Genomic DNA, 21,444 nt, shown 5'->3' with positions numbered 1-21,444 from the left:
AAAACTTAGACACAGTTGTTAGATTCTTAGACAAATAAACCTTATCAAAAGGGGGGCAAAAAGAAAATATGATTGAATTCATAATAAAACATTCCACAAAGAAATGTTCCAGTCCCAAATGTTTTTCAGGTGAATTCAACCAAACATTTAAGGAAGAAATAACACTAATTTTTCACACACTCTTCTAAAGTATAGAAAGAGAAGGAATGCTACCTAACCTATATTATTAGGCTAACCTAATTTGTTACAATATCTAACAAGAATATTTTGAGAAAGGAAAATATAGGCTAATCTCACACATGAATAGAGATGCTAAAATCCTTAACAAAATAATCACAAACCAAATCAAGGACACTTGTAGAAAACAGTTAACACAGCAGACCTGACTGCTATCCTTTGAAAGACCTGCTTAAGAGGTTGTCCATTGGCTGGTGTCTGGGAACTTGGATCCTAAGAGGGTTCCCAACACCCTAACTGGTAAGAGTGGCTCACTGTGCTCAAAGTGTTTGTACAGACAAGGTGGTTTATGTTGAACACCTGCTTTCCTTCTGGTAGTCTGGAATTTTGGTACATGGTGGGCAGAGAATGCCTTCATTACCAACCCTCAATAAAACCTGAGTCTCTACTGAGTTTCCTTGGTAGACAACATTTCACGTGAGTTGTCACAGGCTTTGCTGGGGGAATTAAGCACATGTGGATGACTCCACCGGGAGACAACTCTTGGAAGCCTGTGCCTGGTTTCTCCTGGACTTCACTCTATGTCCCCGTTCCCTTTGCTCTCCTTTCACAGTAATAAATCTTAGCCACGAGCACAACTATATGCTGAGTCTTCCTGGTTCATCATCCAACCTGAGGGTGGTCTTGGGGACCCCCAACACAATACATCATGACCCAAAGAAAGGTTTATTCCAGGAATATAAGATTGGTTTAAAAATTAGAAAAATCAATATAATTCACCACATTAACGGGATAAAGGGAGGAAATCATGATAAAGAAAAATCATTTGATAAAATTTAATATCCATTCATAATAAAAATTCTCAGCAAAGAAATTTTCCTTGGTTTGATAAAGGATAAATTAAAAATATATATATATTGGGACTTCCCTGGTGGTCCAGCAGTTAAGACTCCACACTTCCACCGCAGGAGGCACAGGTTGATCCTAGTCGGGGAAGTTCCGCATACTGCACAATGCAGCCAAAAAGTTAAAAAAAAAAAAAAAAAAATCTACAGCAAACATGATACTTAATAGTGAAACAGTGAAAGCTTTTCTTCAGCAGTTGGAAACAAGACAAGGATGTTTGGTATCAACACTTGTATTCAACACTGTATTAAAGATGTCAGTCAATGAAGTAAGGTTAAAAAAAAAAACAGAAGGTATAAGGATCATAAAGGAAGAAATAAAAATGTCTTCATTTGCAGATGACATAATTATAAATGAAAATCCTAAAGAATTTACATAAAATATCAGAATTAAAAAATGAATTTAATCAGGTTGCTGGGTATAAGCTATCAACATACACAAATCAATACAGTTACACATACCAACAAAAAATGAAAATCTGAAAAGATTCCATTTACAGTCACATAAAAAAATAAAGTACCTGGGAATGAATCTAACAAAAGATGTGCAATACTTCTACATACACACAAAAAAGTCATTATTGAGAAAAACCAAAGAAAACATGAGTAAATGGAGGAATATACCATGTTCATGGGTTAGTGAAAAGACTCATGATCAAAAGATGTTAACTCTTTCCAAATGTATCTTATAGATTTAATGCAATCCCAACCAAAATCACAAAAGTTTTTGTTTTTTTTTTTTGTGGTCCTTGAAAAGCTGATTCTAAAATTTATATGGAGCAACCAAGACTTTCTTGGGGAGGAGGAAAACAGAGCAGAGGCCTTGCTCTATAGAATATCTAGACTTATTAGGAACCTGCAATAAATAAGAAATGTGACATTGGTCCAAAGACAGAAAAACCAATGAGATACAACAGAAGTCCCAGAAATATACAATAGATGCATGCATGAATGAACCTTGACTTATGACAAAGACAGTGGTGAAAAGATGGCCTTTTCAAAAAGTGACGCTGGAACAAATGGATAGCTATATGGAAAAAAAATGAAATTTGACCTTTACTTTACCCCATACGCAAAAATCAATTTCAGGAGAACTGTACAGCAAAATGTAAAAGGCAAAACAATAAAGCTCCTAGAAGATAATATAGAAAGACTCAGTCCAATAGGAAAGCAAGCAAGAAACTTGAATGAGCATTTCACAAAAGAAGGTATCCAAATAGCAAAAAAACATGAAGAAGTGCTCAACTTCACTAGTCATCGGGGAAGTGAAAATTAAAACCACAATAAAATAATATTATATACCTACCAGATTGCCTAAGATTTAAAACTTTACAATAACAAATGCTGGCAAGCAAGTGGAGCAGCAGGAATGCTCATACAGTGCTGGTGCAAGTTTAAACTGGAAAACAAGTTTGGTATCATTTACTAAGGTTGAAGATTCGCCTACCCTATGACCTAGCAATTCAACTCCTAGGCACAAATCCAAAAGAAACGTGTGTGCGTGTGCACCAGGAGACATGTTTAAGAAAATTCATAGAAAAAAATGTCTATCAACAGTAGAACAGAAAAATAAATTGTGGTATATTCATACAATGAAATCCTGTACAGCTATAAACTAATCAAGCTACAGCTACACACAACGTGGATGAATCAGAACAGATAAAATGTTCAATAAAAGCAACCAGATACTAAAGAATATATATTGAATGATTAAATTTATAAAAATTCCAAAAACTAAACTGTAGTGTTCAAGGATACATAGTAAAACCACAAAGCAAAGCAAGGAAATTATCATTATGAAAATTAGGAGAGCAGCTCTCTCCGAGGAGGAGAGACTAAGGGCTTCCGAGGGGCTGGCAGTGTGCTATTTCTTGAACTGGTGGTGGCTACCCAGCTGTTCTCTTTGTGATAAATCACTGAACAACACATATTATTTTATATATGTTTTATGTTTTTAAATTATTACAGAATTAGAAGGGTTAAAAAAGAAAACAAAAATAATGTCAAAATCAAAGTCTAATTTGTCTGAATCAGATTATTACTCAGAGCAGTAGTTACTCCTTGATAGGAAGCTAAAGTCTTTAAATGAAATTAACTGTTTGGGGGGGGTGGTAGGGTTCATAGCCAGGGAGTATAATATTTAGGGACATACCATGTTACTCTGCAGGCACATCCATGTTAATACAGAAAAGCTAAGATAGAGAAATTGAAATATTTAGCCAAAATTAAAGAGCAAATCACTGATGGAGTATAAAACGATAATCTAACAAATCAAAAAGTTTAAATTATGTGTTTACCTTCCAACACTTGACAATATCATATTGCCTATTACTTTGGCAAACAACGGAAGGGAAAGTATAAAGAAAGGATAACCATAATATGATTTGCAAATTAAGTTCCTGGGTATAAGGTTTTGTTTTTTTGTTTGTTTGTTTATTTGCGGTACGCGGGCCTCTCACTGTTGTGGCCTCTCCCGCTGAGGAGCACAGGCTCTGGATGCGCAGGCCCAGCAGCCATGGCCCACAGGCCCAGCCACTCTGCGGCATGTGGGATCTTCCCGGACCGGGGCACGAACCCGCGTCCCCTGCATCGGCACTTGGACCCCCAACCACTGCGCCACCAGGGAAGCCCCAGGTTTTGTATTTTTGAAATATAAGTCAAGCTAACTATAAAAATGTTTTCCCTTCACACCAATTTAGGAGGAAAACTGTAATAACTCTTTCAGGTGCTTGTGTCCAGAACTCCATCTGAAACCTATTTTTGCAAACATTCCCACTTATCATTTACAATGCTATTTTATTTAGTCATGTACTATTCCAATGAAATATACAGAGCAAGGTACATTAAAAAACTCTACCTGCAACCTATTCACTTTTTGCGCTTCTTTCAAAGATATAACATGTCCTTTGTTTTCCTGCATCATCATTTGCATTTGATTCTTTAGTTCCTTCACTTCCAGGTCCTTCTGATTAAATACTACTTCAGCAGCAGCAAGAGCACACTGCGGGGAGGGAAAGAAAGCACAAGAGAGATTCAATATGGAAAGTACTCGAGAGCGAGCCCACATAATACCACAAAAACTGTGGTTTAATGACACCTTGAAGATGTCTCTTAAAATTGTCTTATCCTTTGTTTCTGGTTTCTTTATAAGAAAGGCAGAAACAGCTGAGAGGACCTATTACTGCTATAATGTAAGAATTAATCACCACAAAGACAGGAAGATTTTCCTTACTTTTATTTCCTGCATTTTAACATTGAAGCCAGTTATTCAAGTTCTAGAGTACATTCAATGAGATTTTTATAAGTTTTCTAGAATTGCCATGAGATTTTAATGTGGGTTTTTAAAAATCAAAGAGGTCACATTTCCCAAACTGACCTATAGAGTATAACAGTGCATTTGGATGTTTAAATAAAGAACATTTGCTAATTTTGCACCCTTTCACTAAAAAGAGATATATTTTGAAGATGTCTGGAAATATGGTTAAACGTATAGTTTTCTTAGTTTGCCTGTCTCCAAATAAACTCGGGATATGCAAATAATACTTTTAAAACAAATTTTGAACTAAATAAACAGAAAATTAACATTGATCAAGGGTCTACTTTATGCTAGATTGTAACTTGGCATTTTAAAAATATCTCACTGAATTGACATGATTCCTTTTTCATGAAGAAACTAAAGCTCAGTGAGTTAACACCTCTTCCCAGGACAACACACTGGATAAAACCAAATTCCTGACAGTCAACTCCAGGGCCTTTCTAGATCCGAAGCCTATGCTCTTTCCGCTAAGCCACAGGAAAAGAGAAGAAAGAGTAGCTATTTACAAAATGGTGCTCTCTTTACAAACAAGATTTAATTCACAAAACCAGAGCATGTGCGTGACCTCTCAGGCGGTGGTGTGGAGGTGGATGGGCCTCTGCACTGGGAACCCACGGACTAAGGCCAGCCTTGAATTTGCTACAGCCTTCCCTTGGGACTTTGGGCAAGTCCCTTCTTTTCTCTGCTTGGGATCTTTGAATGACCAAATAAGGAGAGGACGCATGACCCTGATGGTCCTTATAACCCTATATATTTATATGACCTTTATGACTTTTCTGTTTTTAAAATAAAATATAACTATAATTCTCATTAGTTAATACCCTCTGCTATGGGCAATTAATTGCCCATCCGAGAAGCTTAAAATGTAACTGCTCTCCCAGTGCTGCATATTTAAATATTTTTACATATACTTTATAAACTACAGTTTTATTGTTTATTATTTATTTAAAAGTATTTATCTGTTGAGTATATTCATGTTCACATACTGTCCCTGTGTTCAAATTATGGAGTACAAAAGTAACCAAGAGACTTAAGAGGTATTTATGAGGGGATGAGCTGCCTTCACAGAACCCCTGGCACGTGGCCCTACCTACAACTACTGAGTCCAATCCCTTAGCTGCCACAGATGTATAACCTAGGCCCAGGTAGAAGAAGAATAAATGAGAGGAGATCATAATAGGCTAATGTGTATTAAGCCTTACTATAGCTCAGGCATCTTTATCATCACTTTATGGGAACTAATAATGCTCTAATAGCTTTCAAAGCAACCCTAAACGGAGCTTATTATTAGTGTTTCCATTTTACAGGTAGGGAAACTGAAGCACAGAGAGGTTAAGTACTTGTCCAAGGTCAGAGAGCTAGTAAACAGAGGAGCTGGGATTCAAACCTTTGAAGTTTGTTACCCATGTTCTTAACTACTATATTCTCTCACAGAAAAAAAGAACAGAAATGAAGTTTAAAAAACAATTTTTTAAAGAGACATATGGGGTAAGGAATGACACCAATCATTTGTCTATTTGCTGTTCAGTGGTATCCATAGATTACTAGGCCTAGAAGGTTGCAGACCAAAAAAGGGAATCCATTTTTTTAAATTGGGAAACACTGAATGCTATATCTCTCACCTGGAGACTCACAATATACATCAGTACTTTTCAAAGTTCTGGGAAGTCTTTGGATTAAGAAACCTGTTTGTTTTTTGCAACCTAGCATTTCCCAAAACTATCTGATCATGGTACCATTTTTCATCAAGACTGTTAATATCTTTGGGATATCATAATCTAGAGTACATTATCTAGAGCAAGTTTAAATTTAGAGTTTCCAACAGACGGAGAGAGAAGGTTACTACCCATCTCACCCCCAAGCAGATGGGTTTTGTGGGCTTCCAAAATCAGTCATCTTAGAAGCATGCTTTCTACCACCAACTCCTATAGTGTACCACAAAGTTCAAGCTTCCTATTACCTGTACTTAATGTTCTCCCAGTTTCTTATACCAAACAGGAAGGGCCAGGCCTGCTCTATTTAAGAAAAAGGCAGAGCAGAGTTACTGCCTTTAAAAAAAAAAAAATCCATGATTTTAAAAGCAGTACTTTATATGCTTATATTTAAAGATCAAAGCTTTGTAAAAGAGCAGCAGTTCTCGTAGTGTATTCAGTAGTGAATCTTTTAGCATGAAACTTAGATCCTTTCAGGGTATCCATGAGGTTAAAACCATTTTCCTAGTTATACTAAAATGATATTTGCCTTTTTCACCATGTTGTCATTTGTACTGATGGTGCAAAAACAATGATATGTAATACTGCTGGCTCCTAGTATGAATAAAGAAAGTGTCACCAAACTGTAGTGGTAGCCACTGTATTCTTCACTGCTGTGCCCTAACAATACAAACAAACCAACAAATGCCAGTTTCACTTAAGAATATCTTGATGAAGGAATAAACATGATTTCATTAAATCTCAACACATGAGCACTTTTTTAGTATTCTATGTGTCAAATGGGAGGTATGCATAAAGTAGTTCTGCTGTATACTGAAGGGTGATAGTTATCTGGGGCAAAAAATCTTGTGCAACTGTTTGAGTTGCAAGCTGAACTAGCCACATTTTTCATAGGGTGCTATTTTTCCTCTAAAGAACAACAGACAAACTATTCACACTTGTATGTGTGACAGAACCATCATTTCAAGGAAAACAACTAATAGTATTTGTTGCAAATGATAAAATTCAGGTTTCATGCAAAAATTAGAATTTTGGAAAACACTTCTGCTACTGTAAACTTGACAGCTTCCAGTAATTAACAACTTTGCAGGTGAGATCAGTGGTGATATTAAGGAATGTGATTTTTTTGATAGTGTATAGTGAAATGTGTCAGCATTGAAAGATCTTCATAATTTAGTAAACAAATATTTTTCAAGTGTCCAAGGCATGTTGATTCAAAATCGTGTGTGGATAAAAGATCCATTCAAAGTACAAGATAAAAATCAGTGAATGTTAATGTAACAAAATGGTTTCAAATCCCACATTGCAGGTAACCTTTAGGAAATTTCCGCTTGTTGAGTTTTGATATAATGTCAAAGAATATGCACAATTATCTGAAAAAGTCATTAAAATATTCCTCTCTTCCAGCTACAAATCTAGATGAGGCTGGATTTTCTTCATATACTTCAACTAAAACAACATATTGCAACAAACTGCATGCTGACTGATATGAAAATCCACCTGTCTTCTATTAAATCAGACATGAAAAGAGATTTGAAAAAATATAAAGCAATTCCACTGTTATTAAATTTTTTTGTTTTGGAAAATAGTTATTTTTAATGAAAAAATGTTCTTTATATTAACATGTAATTGGGTTATTATTGTTAGTTCTGAGTGAATTAATAGTTTAAATTTGTTGTTTTAATTCTAATATGGTAAATATCAATAGATAACAGCCCACACAAACAAAAGCTCTTTAGGGAACCTCAATTTGAAGAAAGTAAAGAAAACTTGTGAGCAAAAAGTTTGAGAATTGCTGTAATAGAGGTTTCTTTCTAATACATACAAATAGATATTGAGGAAAGATTTATAAATAGAAAGCCGTCTTATTACCTATATCTTTTCCTATTTTAAAAAAAATGGTGGACTATCCATTTGTCCACCAGATTGCAAACTCCACATAAGCAGAACTAGGTATGTCTATTCTCCATTATTTCCCCAGTGACACATAATCTTTAAATAACAAATGTTTTTCAAATGAAAAGTGGGAAAATGTAATTTTAACTCAATATACATATATACAATATGTATACATGTACATAGCTACATTCCTTAAATATTATCAAATATGATGATTTATTTGTTTGTCTAAAAAATCAAAACACCAAACTCAAGGAGTCAGGTAGTATTTTTTTTCTTTCAAGAAGCACTGACCTAAAGAGGGATTAAAAACTCAATAAAATTTAACCTAATTTTGTTCTGAAACTGTGTTTCTTCTCATCCTCTAAATTAATGACCAGTCCCACAAGAGCCTACTTAATAAATACAACAAATTAAAATACATTTGAAGAAGAAAGGAGGAGGAACCAAGAAAGAGATGAATTATGAGGAGAAAGCAATAGGAAAAGGGAGAAAGAAACAGAGTAAAGGCAAATGAGATTTTATATATAATCCTTTCCAAAAAAACTTCTGAAATTCCAAAATGACTCTTACTTGCCCAGATAAATTTAGTCTTTAAACAAGTTACTTACAAAAGTGTCTAAGTACCTGGCATTTCTTAAGCTCTCGCTTCAGCTGGAGAACTGTAATATGCTGTGGTCCTTCTTCCAGGTTTCCAATGCCTTGGTCTCCTCTGAATGAGGTGACCTCCTGGGTCACGTTAAACCACTCCTGCAGTTTGTGTTGCTGATTTTGGTTTAGTCTGACAGAATCTTTTAAGTCCACCAGGAAGGTAAAGGCTTCCTCTAAACAATTTTGGTAACCCAAACATTCTCCTTGTAGCTGAGCAACTTGCTCCTCAAGAGAATGGATCCTATTTTTATCAGGAGTCCCCTCCCAATGGATCTGGCTAGTTTGGTTGCTACTAGCCTGCTGGCTTTGCAAAGCTTCTCGAAGCAACTTAATCTCAAATTCCATTTCGCCCATACGGTCTGACTCGGGGCTGAAGTTTAAGGTGGGTTTGTTTCTAATGTTGCGTGCTCTGTTGGCATATTTGAGAGAATTTAAGGACTCGTCAAAATCCAAGGAGGATGGACTGACACAGGTGATCATGACGGTCTTGGCACTGCCTCCCAGGGAATCTTTCAGAAGCCGGGTAATTTTAGCATCCCTGTATGGAATATGTGAACTCTTCCTGCGTGGGTCCCCAAGAGCGCTTATTACGTTTCCTAAAGCCAGCAAGCCACTGTTGATTTGAATGGATTCTTTGAACCGTTCACCAGTATTCCCTGTTTTGGTTACTCTTTCTGATCCAGCCAAATCCACAAAGTGGAACTTTGAGACAATATGCTGATGGGAATACCACGATCCATCTTCAGCTGCCTCTTTATTTTTCGCCACTTGACGAAGGCTGATTGTGAAAATCGCGTGTGACCTACTGGAGTGCTCGTTCATTTGGGTGGTATCCGTATGCCTGGCTGCATTCCCCATCTCCAGGAGACTCATCACTTCATCTGCAGTCTCCACCTGGCATTCCTTGGCCCCAACAATCACTTAAAATAGCAACAGCAAGTTTTAATCAAAATCCAGTAGAGTTAAATTAACCATACAACAATTATCATTTGCTTATAACGCCCAGCTAAGACAGTCCCTTTAAAAAACTTCATAGCATTTCAAAATAAAAGTAACATCAGCAACATCATTAAATAATTTTAGATAATCTGCTAACAGGACTATTTTAATAGATGGCATTCATTTTGATGTTTAAATTCTAAAAGATGTCATATATATGTATGTTTTAAACAATCTGTGGGTTTTTTTGGAATCACACATCACACTCAATTCTTTAAAACACATGACAAAAGAAAAATTATTTATTCCAGTATTTTGATTTGTAGAGTCTAATATACTGATTGAAAGATAATAGATTAATTATATATATAACTCAAAAGAATTAATCAGTAGTAGATTAAAATTAAATTAAATTAGTTTCTTTTGAGTTTCGTTAATATTCAAGCCATCCTAAGGTTTAAAGTTTTTGGTAAATAACCAATGATAAATGAAAATTTCAATATAAATAAAGTTGTTTATTCTTTTTTTTTTTTTTTTTTTTTTGCGGTACTAGGGCCTCTCACTGTTGTGGCCTCTCCAGTCGCGGAGCACAGGCTCTGGACGCGTAGGCTCAGCGACCACGGCTCACGGGCCCAGCTGCTCCAAGGCATGTGGGATCTTCCCAGCCCGGGGCACGAGCCCGTGTCCCCTACATCAGCAGGCGGACTCTCAACCACTGCACCACCAGGGAAGCCCTGTTTATTCATTTTAAAAACAGTTTCCCCCTACATAATATAAGAGTGCAAGGCAATTCAAAAAAGGCAAAAAAGTTTCTATTTTAACAACAGAATAGAACCCAAAATAACCTAAGCTTACTACATGTGTTATTTGTTTATATCCAAAAATATTTCGAAAAGGAGTAGGTGGATTTGGGAATTGAATCACAGCAGTAAACCTCCCAAGTCTGTGCTTGAATTACAGCACCAAGCTTCCTCTTTAATCAGATCTTGTCAGTCACTGTTTCTTTAAAAAATATTCACTTTTCTTGCATTGTTTCCATCATGACACCTTTTTTAACAGCCCAGTTCATTTAAAGTTCTAATGTACCTGTACTACAACAGGGAGTGCTAAACTATCAGTTTATAAAATATAACAATTTAACCATAAATCATAGTATAACTTTTCTAAAAGTTTTCTAATGTTAGGCTATAGCTTAGCACTATCTATGGTCCTCAAACCCAGCTGAATCACCTGGGAGCTTTATAAAAGGGAAAGTGCCAACACCCACGCCCCATCTTTAACTAATTCATCAGAATCTGTGAAAAGTGGGGCCCAGAAATCAGTATTTCTTAAAAAGCTTCCAAGGTGATGTTAATTGTGCAGCATCTAGGTTGGATACCAACTACCACTTGATACAGAGAAACTCAATAAATATGTCAAACAAATGCATTTTGGTTGTGATTGGGACATTTTATAAGATATATGGTAATTTGTCTTAAGACTGTTACATCCTCCCAAAATTTTTGCAGGATTGCTATCAGGTGTGGAGTATTTCCATCACTAAATTTATGAGGAGTGATAGTGTATACTTCCCTACTGTCTATTTTACAATAAACATGTATTTTTTGGTAACTTTTAATAAAAGATAAACACATTCAATAATTACACTTTACAGAAGCTCAAAACATCCGTCTGGATTTCGTCCAGAAAAGATAAACTATACAAAATTATCTAATAAGGTCACAAAGTACTATGTATGCTTTCTTTCTAAAAAACAAAACAAGGGGCTTCCCTGGTGGCGCAGTGGTTGAGAGTCCGCCTGCCGATGCAGGGGACACGGGTTCATGCCCTGGTCCGGGAGGATCCCACATGTTGCAGAGCAGCTGGGCCCGTGAGCCATGGCCGCTGGGCCTGCGCGTCCAGAGCCTGTGCTCCGCAACGGGAGAGGCCATGGCAGTGAGAGGCCCGCGTACCGCAAAAAAAAAAAAAAAAAAAAAGATGCCATACAATATGTGGGGTTGTGAGTGTATTTTTTTTTTTAATCAGATGTGCATAGAGAAAGAAATCTGGAAGGAAACACACCAAAATTGGAAGTTGCTATTTCTGAGTTCTGAGATTAAAGATGATCTTTAACTTTCTTCCTTATACTTTACTATATTTTCAAAATGTTCTACGTTGAACATATTACCTTTTAAGTCAGAAAATCAGAAAGTGTTATTCTTTAAAATACTTGTATTTTGACCTTCCCATTCTAACGTTCTCCCATTTCCAAACAAATAGATGTTTAATGAGATTAACAAGTTGATAGCACAGAACGTCAGACGTTGAGAAGCACAACAAAGGACGAGTAAATGTCAATATGAAGGAGCAAACACATAAACTCTAAATTTAAAAAAAAAAAAAAAAGAGGAAGCAATAGGTGTGCTGGGACAAAAATCAGAAAGGAAGAAAGGAGAGTTCTTGGATCAACTTGGATGAACACCAAAACACCAAAGGGAGAAGCCATCCCCAACCTCAGGGTAACTCTGGGAGAAAAAAAAGTACAAAAATTAATTTAGCCTATGTCACATTTTCTTAAGATCAGCCCAGGGGCGGGGGAGGTGGCAATTATAGGAAATAAATACAGTTGATCCTTGAACAACACAGGTTTGAACTGTGCAGGTCTACTTACATGTGGATTTTTTTCAATAGTAAATACTACAGTACTACACAATCTGAGGTTAGTTGAATCCGCTGAGGCAGTGGATACAGAAGGATGACTGTAAATTATACTTGGGTTTTTGACTGCACAGAGGGTCGGCACCCCTAATCGCCATCCTCCCCACCACGTTGTTCAAGGGTCACCTGTATTTGGAATTACACCTTAATAACTTCATCTTACCAACCACTCTGAACTTCTACTTTTCACCTGGGTGCGTTAACTGCTACTGGTAATCAATAAGCTATTCAATTTAAAAGCAAAAACAAATGCATTTTGTTTCTATGTCTGTTTTTAAAGAATCCTTGGAAAATATCCAGAAACTGAATTAAATCATATTCATTTGCTAATGAAGACTATCAATTAAGTAGGCTACTTTACCTGTGTTTCCCTTTTCATCTTCTCGGATGTGAAGATCCTTCATAGATGTCTCCAATTCTAGAAGATCTCTTAGGTCTTCCTTGTATACTTCTATATAAGACACTTTTATCCTAGAGTCAATGCTAAGATTTTCAGAGATGTTTTGAAATATTTCTTGGATAGCACGAGGAATGATACCTTTTTGACCCTCCACAACTGAAGCTGAAAATTTAGAGAAAGAAAGCACATCTGAAATTTAAGATATAAGAAAAGCTACAATCAATAAATTTATTTTCTCAAATTTCTATTATAAAATTTAAAAATAGAAAAAAAACTTTTTTTTCTATAAAGTTCAGAAGTGAAAATTTTCACATGTATGCTCTTACTCAAACTTCATTCATGCATTCATTAAATATTTATATAGTACCTACTATGTGCCAGGCAGTATTCTAGGACCCTGGGAACCATCAGTGAACAAAACAAGGAAAAGATCCCTGCCCTTAAGGAACTGTACTAGGATAGACAAACAACAGCTAAAAACAATAAGTGAATTATATAGTATATTAAAAGGCATTAAGTATGCCTGGAGAAAAAAATAGGGCAAGGTAAGGGGGACTGGAAGTGTAAGTGTATTTGATGGGAGGTGCTTGTAACTTTAAATAGGAAAGTCATGATGGATGGGCATCACGGAGAAGCTGACCTTTGAGCAGAAACTTGAAAGAGGTGGCAGAGGAGCCATCTAGGTATCTGAATGTCCCAGAACAGCAAGCATAAAGGTGCTAAAATGGTGTGATCCATAAATAAGGAGGCCATTGTAGTTGGAGCAGATGGAGCAAGGGGAGAGTAGCAGGGCATGAGGTCAGAGAGGTGACAGAAACAAGACCATGTAGGTCCTTGTAGACCACGATAGATTTTAGGTCTTATTCTGGGTGAGATGAGAGCCACTGGAGCAGAGCAGTAACTTGGGATTTAAAAGAGACCACTCTGTCTGCTGCGTTTTGCCTCAGTCATAGAAGGGTAGGGGCAGAAGTGGGGAGACCACTTAGGAGACCAGTGCACTAATCCAGGAGTCTAGAGGGTTCGGGGGAGAGGTGGACATGACGGTGACATAAGCTTGGCAGCAGAGAAAGGTGAGAAGTGACCAGGTTCTGGATTTATGTTGAAGGGAGAGCCATTAAGATTCCCTGACAGATTGGATATGGAATGTGACAGAAAGTGATGAGTCAAAGATGACTCCAAGATTTTGTCTTGAGCCAGTGGAGTTGCCATCAACTGATATAGGGAAGAGTGTGTGTTGAGTTGGTTTAAGGGGAAAATGTCAGAAGTTCATTTTTTGACCTATTAAGTTTGAGGTATCTATTAGGGATACAGTTGGGAAGGTTGAATAGGCAGTTGGATATATGAGACTAGAGTACAAGACAGTCATTTGGACTGGAGATAAAAAACTGGAAGCTACATATAGATGGTATTTAATGTCGTAGGGCTGGATGAGACCAAGGGGAAAAGTTGAGAGTCAGAAGAGAAGAACACCAAAGATTGAGCCCTGGGCACTTCATCATTTGTTGGTTCACTTATCAGGAACCAGCAAGAGAGCATGAGTGACCAGTTAAGTAGGAGGAAACCAAGAACGTGGTGGCCTGGAAACCAAGTGGAGAGCATGCATCAAATTTGCTGAAAGGCCGGTTTGATGAGAATTGACCACTAAATTTAGTAAGTGAAGGTCATTTGTGATATCTCGACAATTGCAGTGTCAGTGGTAGTGGAGGTGAAAGTCTGAACGGAGTGAGTGTATGAAAGACCAAGAGGAGAACTGACACCACGAGTCACAGATAATACCTTCAAGGTTCTGCAGCAAAGAGGAGCAGTGAGAAGTGGGGTGGTTGGATGGCAGCGAGAGTGGGTAAAACAGAGGGGAAGTGAGAAATGTAATTATTTTAAGATACAATAAAGACTGAATTACCCAGCATTCTCTCAATTATTAACACTAAAATACTATTAAAAATCACATCATTGTAATTGATGAAAAAACTGTATTCACAATGTAATTGTGAACATCAATGTAATTAATGAAAAACTGTGATCACTGTTTATGACTATTCACTGTTTAAAATGTCATGTGAGCAATGATTTTTAAATTTGATAATGCCTCATTTCCTCAAGGTGAGCAAACTGGTCCTTTAGAATACTATGACAATATTAAGCAGCACAGCTTTTTTGGAGAAACATTAGTATAAATAGTATCAAAAGTTGAAACGTGATCACCCTTTGACTCAGATATAGTCCTAAAGAAATACATATACACATACCCAAAGGTGTTGTATAAGGATCAGTAACAATTTCCTGTAATTGATAAAAAATTCCAAACACTAATAAATCCATTAGTAGGAGAATGGTTAACAATGGTATACTATGCACCTATTGTTAAACAGATGTCTAAGATCCATAAAGTTAAAAAAAGCAACTGCAGGGCTTCCCTGGTGGCGCAGTGGTTGAGAGTCCGCCTGCTGGTGCAGGGAACACGGGTTCGTGCCCCGGTCCGGGAGGATCCCACATGCCGCAGAGCAGCTGGGCCCGTGAGCCATGGCCGCTGGCCTGTGCGTCCGGAGCCTGTGCTCTGCAACGGGAGAGGCCACAACAGTGAGAGGCCCGCGTACGGTAAAAAAAAAAAAAAAAAAAAAAAAAAAAAAGCAACTGGAGAGCAAATTCATTTGCATAAAAGAAAACATGCATATCTATGCAAAGAATATTTTTGAAAAAATTCACAAAAAACGGTGGTTACCTCTGGGGAGTTAGAACAGGGAGAGAAAAGAAAAGAAAACTTTTACTTTTATCTTATGGCTGTAATATCTGAATTTTTACCTTTAGAAATAAATATATATAGTCTAAAAGTTTTAAATATAAATAACTTAAAAATAAACTAAATATACTGTATAGAATTGCAAGCAGTACAAAAAAAAGCTTACAATCAAATGACATGACAATGAAAAAAACTAAATGATAGTTATATAACAGTTTAAGGCAAAAATAAAAGATTTAATAAGAAAATATTTATTGAAAACCCCAGGAATGCAATAGGCATAAGTGGCACCAGTGAAGTTCAAAATAGGTAGAGGTAGTACCTAAAATATCTAAAATATCTCTCTTTAGATCATTTATTATGGTCTGGAGAGAATCCCAATCATTGGAATGCAACTCATTTATGTTAGCAAGAACCCTTTAAAAAAAATTATTTGTGTCGTATTTCTTCAAATTTAGCCAAAAAGCATGTTTTGAGATTTCTGGGATGGAAAGGTACAGGTAGTTTGAGGGTAAACAGGCATAAGAAAGGGACAGGGGAGCAAGCCAGGGTCTAATGGCAACAAAGGACGTGTGCAGAAGAGAGGTACAGAAAGACCAGTTCTGCCCAAGCCAAGACCTCAATCCAGGAATGAGGAAGGGAACATCTCTACGCCTCTTCTCCTCCATTACTGCCTCTTCTCCTCCATCACTTGCGCAACGCAGAACACAGATTAACACAATAACATGAATGAACAGAAACGCATACAAGAGACTCAGGTATTTGTACACCAATGTTCATAGCAGCATTAGTCCCAATAGCCTAAAGGGGAATACAATTCAAGTGTCCATCAACAGATGAATGGATAAACAAAAGATGACTTATACATACAATGGAGAATCATTCAGTCATAAAAAGGAATGAAGTTCCAATACATGCTACAACATGTAGGATATCCTTAGATACATTCTGCTAAGTACAGAAGCCAGACATAGGAGGACGAACACTGTATGACTCCACTTCTATGAAATATCTAGAAGAGGCAAACTTACAGTCAAAGAAAGTAAATTGGAGGTTACCAGGGGATGGCAGGGGGAGGACAGTTATTGCTTAATGGGTACAAAGTTTCTATTTGGAGAGATGAAAAGTTTTGGAAAGAGCAGTGATGGTTACAAAACACTGTGAATATACTTAATGTCACAGAACTGTACTCTTAAAAATGGTTAAAATGGTAAATTTTGTTTTACATTTATTTATTGAACCACAATTTTTAAAATAGTAAAAATAATGTACAAGATAAAATTTAGAATAAGTACAAGAATAAATTGGACTTAAAGTTAAATAAGTTTCTGTAGGCCAACTTAGAAACCTGCCCACCATTTTTAGCATTGTTCCATGGAAAATATATTCCAAGCTACAAAAAGGTGGCTTACAAATGAACCTTAAAAACAACTTGCTTCCAAGTTGAAGATTACCAATGTTCAGATTTTTGGCAACAAACATCCTGAAAATCTGAACCTTACTAACTTGGACCGCCTTTGATTGCCATCATGTAGCAAATATGGGAAGCTGCAGGTTTTTCGAGTAAAAGAGAAAGTGAAAATTCCTTCTGGAGAGCTTCCAGGAACTAGCCAATAGTACTATCTATAAACTCCAGCATATATTGAATATATGCATTCTAGATTAGCCAGAATATGAGGCTGATCAGAATAGCTCATTCATTTCCCACTTCAACAGATTACAAAGCAGAGTAACTCAAAAGACTTAAAAAAAAAAAAAAAGCTGAATTACAAATAATATTTACAAATAAAGCTTCAAAATGTATTCTGGTAACCTAAAGATCACATTTTCACTGTCACCCTTATATTCCTGAAAGACTATTTCAGAGAGAAAAACTGTAAAGTTTTATACTTTAATAGCCATCATTTAGCTCTTATACACTATTTAAAGAGTATGCAGGGCTTTCCTGGTGGCACAGTGGTTGAGAGTCCGCCTGCCAATGCAGGGGACACGGGTTCATGCCCCGGTCCGGGAAGATCCCACATGCCGCGGAGCAGCTGGGCCCGTGAGCCATGGCCGCTGAGCCTGAGCGTCCGGAGCAACGGGAGAGGCCACAACAGTGAGAGGCCCGCGTACCGCAAAAAAAAAAAAAAAAAAAAAAAAAAGAGTATGCAAATGAAAGCTTTTAGAGAAGATTACACCTGGTAAAAGTTGGTAAATCCAAGGTTCTGAAAAACAGGGAACTGAATAGTAATTTAAATAAGCATCATATTGAAAAATAAGAGATTTCATCTACCACAGTGCCTAGCATGGTACTCTAGCCACTGCAAAAGCTCAATAAATTATTTATTGGAGAAAAAAACTACATTATTTGCACGGTCAATAATCAAACAGCAGATGACTGACCCAGAATTGGTGTCTTACAGCTAGGCTGGGAAATCAAAAATGCTATTTTCACAAATACACCAAGAAATGTAACTTCAAACAACAAAGTGCAATTTTTCACTTATCAGATAGTGAAAAAAAAATTTCGGATTTCTGATTTCCAGTAACTGGCAAGGATATGAGCAAATAAATGGCTTTCACATATTGGTGGCAGGATATAAACTGGTACACCCTTTTGGATAATTTGTCAGTATCTATCCCCATTTTAAACGTGCATACCCATTACTCAACAAATCTACTTCTAGGAATCTATTCTACAAATACTAACAAATGGATGCAAAGTTAAATGCATAAAGATATATACACTGTAACTTTTTATAACAGTAAAAATCAAAACCAACCATTAATCCTGTCCATTAATACTAGAATGGGTGAATTATGATCCATTCAAACTATGGAACATTATATGTACAGCCAAAAAAAATGAGGTGAAATTCTATGACCCAAATGGAAAGAAGTGAAATGATATTTTATATCGTTAAATGCAAAAAGAAAGTTACAGAATCACAGGTATGAAATACCTCATCAAACAATTAAACTAACAACAAAAAAACCCAAAACACTACATGTGTGAGTACTTGTAATATACCTAGAAAAATGTCTAGAGGACTCTGAATGTATACATCAAACTGTTATTTCCTGGGAATGAGAGGAGCTTTCATTAGTTTAATTAGATTTCTTAAGCATCACTTGCAATTCTTTTTACAATGAACATTAATTTTTTTAAACTAGCAGAAAAAAACATCAAAAACTCTTCCTAATGGTGATCTGTTTCTTTTGGTATGAAATATTTTAGCTAAAATATTTTAGGACAATAGATAACTTTAATAACCTTTTCCCTTAAGGAATTAAAATTGTATTCATGGGCTCTTAAAAAAAAATAATATAGCTTTAAGTATGTGACCAAGCTGTGAAAATTGTTAAGGGAGTAGAACTTAAAAGTTCTCATCACAAGAAGAAAAATGTAACTGAGGTGATTGATGTTAACTGAACTTACTGTGGTAATCATTTTGCAATATATAGATATATCAACTATTATGCTGTATACTTTGGACTAATACAATGTTGCATGTCAATTATATCTCAAAACTGGGGAAAAACAGCAAAGGGCTGAATACTGAACATTGTCTTAAACGTCTTTCCTCAAGCTAATATAATCATAAATTGTTTAATGAAACTTCACTATTTAAAGCAAATCTTTCAAAGATGATGATCTTATGAACACATCTGTTATCCTATTGATTATTTCATTCAGTTAATACGCTGAGCACCTACTATGTGTCAGGCACTGGTATTTCAGCTTCTTTCTACTGTCTGAAATAAAAGTAAAAGAGTATGAGAATCTTACCAACATGGCCTCCTCCAATGGTGTATGTCTTCCCAGATCCAGTCTGTCCATAGGCAAAAACGGTTGCGTTATAGCCCTCAATGAGTGACAACACTAGTGGCTTTATACAGGTATTATAAACTTCATCTTGAGTGGAATTTTTGCCAAAAACAAAATCAAAAGTAAAGACTCTATCTCTCCCAATGATAACTTGTTGGGTGTTTGGAATAACTCTCACACAAGCCTGATAATTATGAAGAACTTCTTTGCACAGCAGAGGTCTAATTCTTACAGCAACTTTTACTGGTATTTCTTCCATGGCAGCTTAGATTTTACTAAACAGATTTTCTACTTAATATTCAGTATCTAGCGTGAGAAACATCCATTTTACGTAAGATCTGGACTCCTGTGTATCAAAATAAAAACAAAATTTAGTTATTGACTTCTCTATCCTAATAAACTAAGCAACTTCTAAAGCAAAGTCAATTAAAGCAGGTTTTGTTCTAATATAAGATAGCTACAAAGAGTAAATCTGTCTTGAAAAAGTATACCTATAATTTATAGATGAAGTGATATGATGTCTGGATTTGCTGCAAAATAATCTAGGGGATGGGAGCCTTGAGTTGGTAAATGATGAAGCAAAGTGATAAGTGCATGGGATTCCACTATGCCATTCTTTCTATAGTGGTAATATGTTTCCCAGCTCATTAATCTAAATATTGAATAACCGGGGAATTAGAAACATAAGGCAAGGACTTCCCTGGTGGCGCAGTGGTTAAGAATCCGCCTGCCAATGCAGGGGACACGGGTTCGAGCCCTGGTCTGGGAAGACTCCACGTGCCACGGAGCAACTAAGCCTGTGCACCGCAACTACTGAGCCCACGTGTCACAACTACTGAAGCTCACGTGCCTAGAGCCCGTGCTCTGCAACAAGAGAAGCCACCACAATGTGAGGCCCACGCACCACAACGAAGAGTAGCCCCTGCTCTCAGCAACTAGAGAAAGCCCGTGTAGCAACGAAGACCCAACTCAGCCATAAATAAATTAATTAATTAAAAAGAAACATAAGGCAAGGAAATAATTGGGTAATTGTACATGTACACAGTAGTGCAAAGCAAACCCTTAGATTTTACAGCTATGTACTGAAAAATAACAACTCCTCTTTGTCGCAAATGTTAGAAATCAATCCATGAAAATAGTTTTAAGGATTTCTATAAGTCAATGTAAATTTAAAACTAAATCTTCTATTTAAAAATAACCAAAACTAACAGAAAAACTGCTGTTCCACTCCTAAATTACATGGTACTTATTTCTGAAGATCTCTGGTGGAATTAATACATTAAAAATTATATTGGGGGACTTCCCTGGTGTCCAGTGGTTAAAATCCGCCTTCTGGGCTTCCCTGGTGGCACAGCGGTTAAGAATCCACCTGCCAATGCAGGGGACACGGGTTCGAGCCCTGGTCCAGGAAGATTCCACATGCCGTGGAGTAACTAAGCCCATGTGCCACAACTACTGAGCCTGTAAGCCTAGAGCCCGTGCTCTGAAACACGAGAAGCCACTGCAATGAGAAGCCTGCGCACGGCAACAGAGTAGCCCCCACTCAACATAACTAGAGAAAGCCCGTGTGCAGTAACGAAGACCCAGCACAGCCAAAAATAAATATATAAAATAAATTATTTTTAAAAACAAACAGAAAAGAATCTGCCTTCCAATGCAGGGGATGCAGGTTCGATCCCTGGTCGGGGAATTAAGATCCCACACACCACGGGCAACTAAGCCCGTGCACCACAACTACAGAGCCTGTGCACTCTGGAGCCTGCGCGTCACAATTGCTGAACCTGTGCATCCCAACGAACAATGCCATGTGCCGCAACTAAGAACTAATGCTGCCAAAAGTAAAATAAATAAATATTTTTTAAAAACTGCAGGGACAATGTTTTAAAAAAATTAAATTGGTAGCTATACTTACAATGAACAACCTGAAAAATAAATTAAGAAAACAATTCCATTTACAATAGCATTACAAAGAATCAAATAAATTTAGGAATAAATTTAACAAAAGATGTGTAAAACTTACACTCTGAAAACTACAAAATATTGTTGAAAGTAAAGAAGATTTAAATAAATGGAAAAACATATCATGTTCATGGATTAGAAGACTTAACATATTAAAATGGCAATATTCCCCAAATTGATCTAAAGAGTCAACAGAATGCTTATCAAAATCCCAGCTGACTTCTTTGTAGAAACTGACAAG

General features: G+C 36.6%; 1 protein-coding gene across 4 annotated transcripts in view; it reads right to left on the bottom strand.

Annotated features, from left to right (window-relative positions):
• Positions 1 to 21,444, bottom strand: part of KIF27 (kinesin family member 27) — an 88,167-nt gene that overhangs the window by 64,332 nt on the left and 2,391 nt on the right. The window contains exons 1-5 of one of the 4 annotated variants that reach the window (XM_079926656.1): positions 19,206 to 19,332; positions 16,304 to 16,445; positions 12,658 to 12,858; positions 8,637 to 9,580; positions 3,940 to 4,083 (exon numbers count right to left, since the gene is read on the bottom strand). In XM_079926656.1, coding sequence (XP_079782782.1) covers positions 3,940 to 4,083; positions 8,637 to 9,580; positions 12,658 to 12,858; positions 16,304 to 16,316 — 1,302 coding nt within the window. In that variant the 5' untranslated portion in view covers positions 16,317 to 16,445; positions 19,206 to 19,332. Of the gene's footprint in view, positions 1 to 3,939; positions 4,084 to 8,636; positions 9,581 to 12,657; positions 12,886 to 16,303; positions 16,446 to 19,205; positions 19,591 to 21,444 lie in introns of those variants that run through there. The other 3 variants (XM_079926654.1, XM_079926655.1, XM_079926657.1) reach the window with 3 other exon arrangements.

This window comes from Stenella coeruleoalba (assembly GCF_951394435.1).
Source record: "Stenella coeruleoalba genome assembly, chromosome: 7".
Taxonomy (NCBI): domain Eukaryota; kingdom Metazoa; phylum Chordata; class Mammalia; order Artiodactyla; family Delphinidae; genus Stenella; species Stenella coeruleoalba.
Note: the sequence above shows the minus strand (reverse complement) of the source record. Positions and strands in the feature narration are given on the sequence as shown.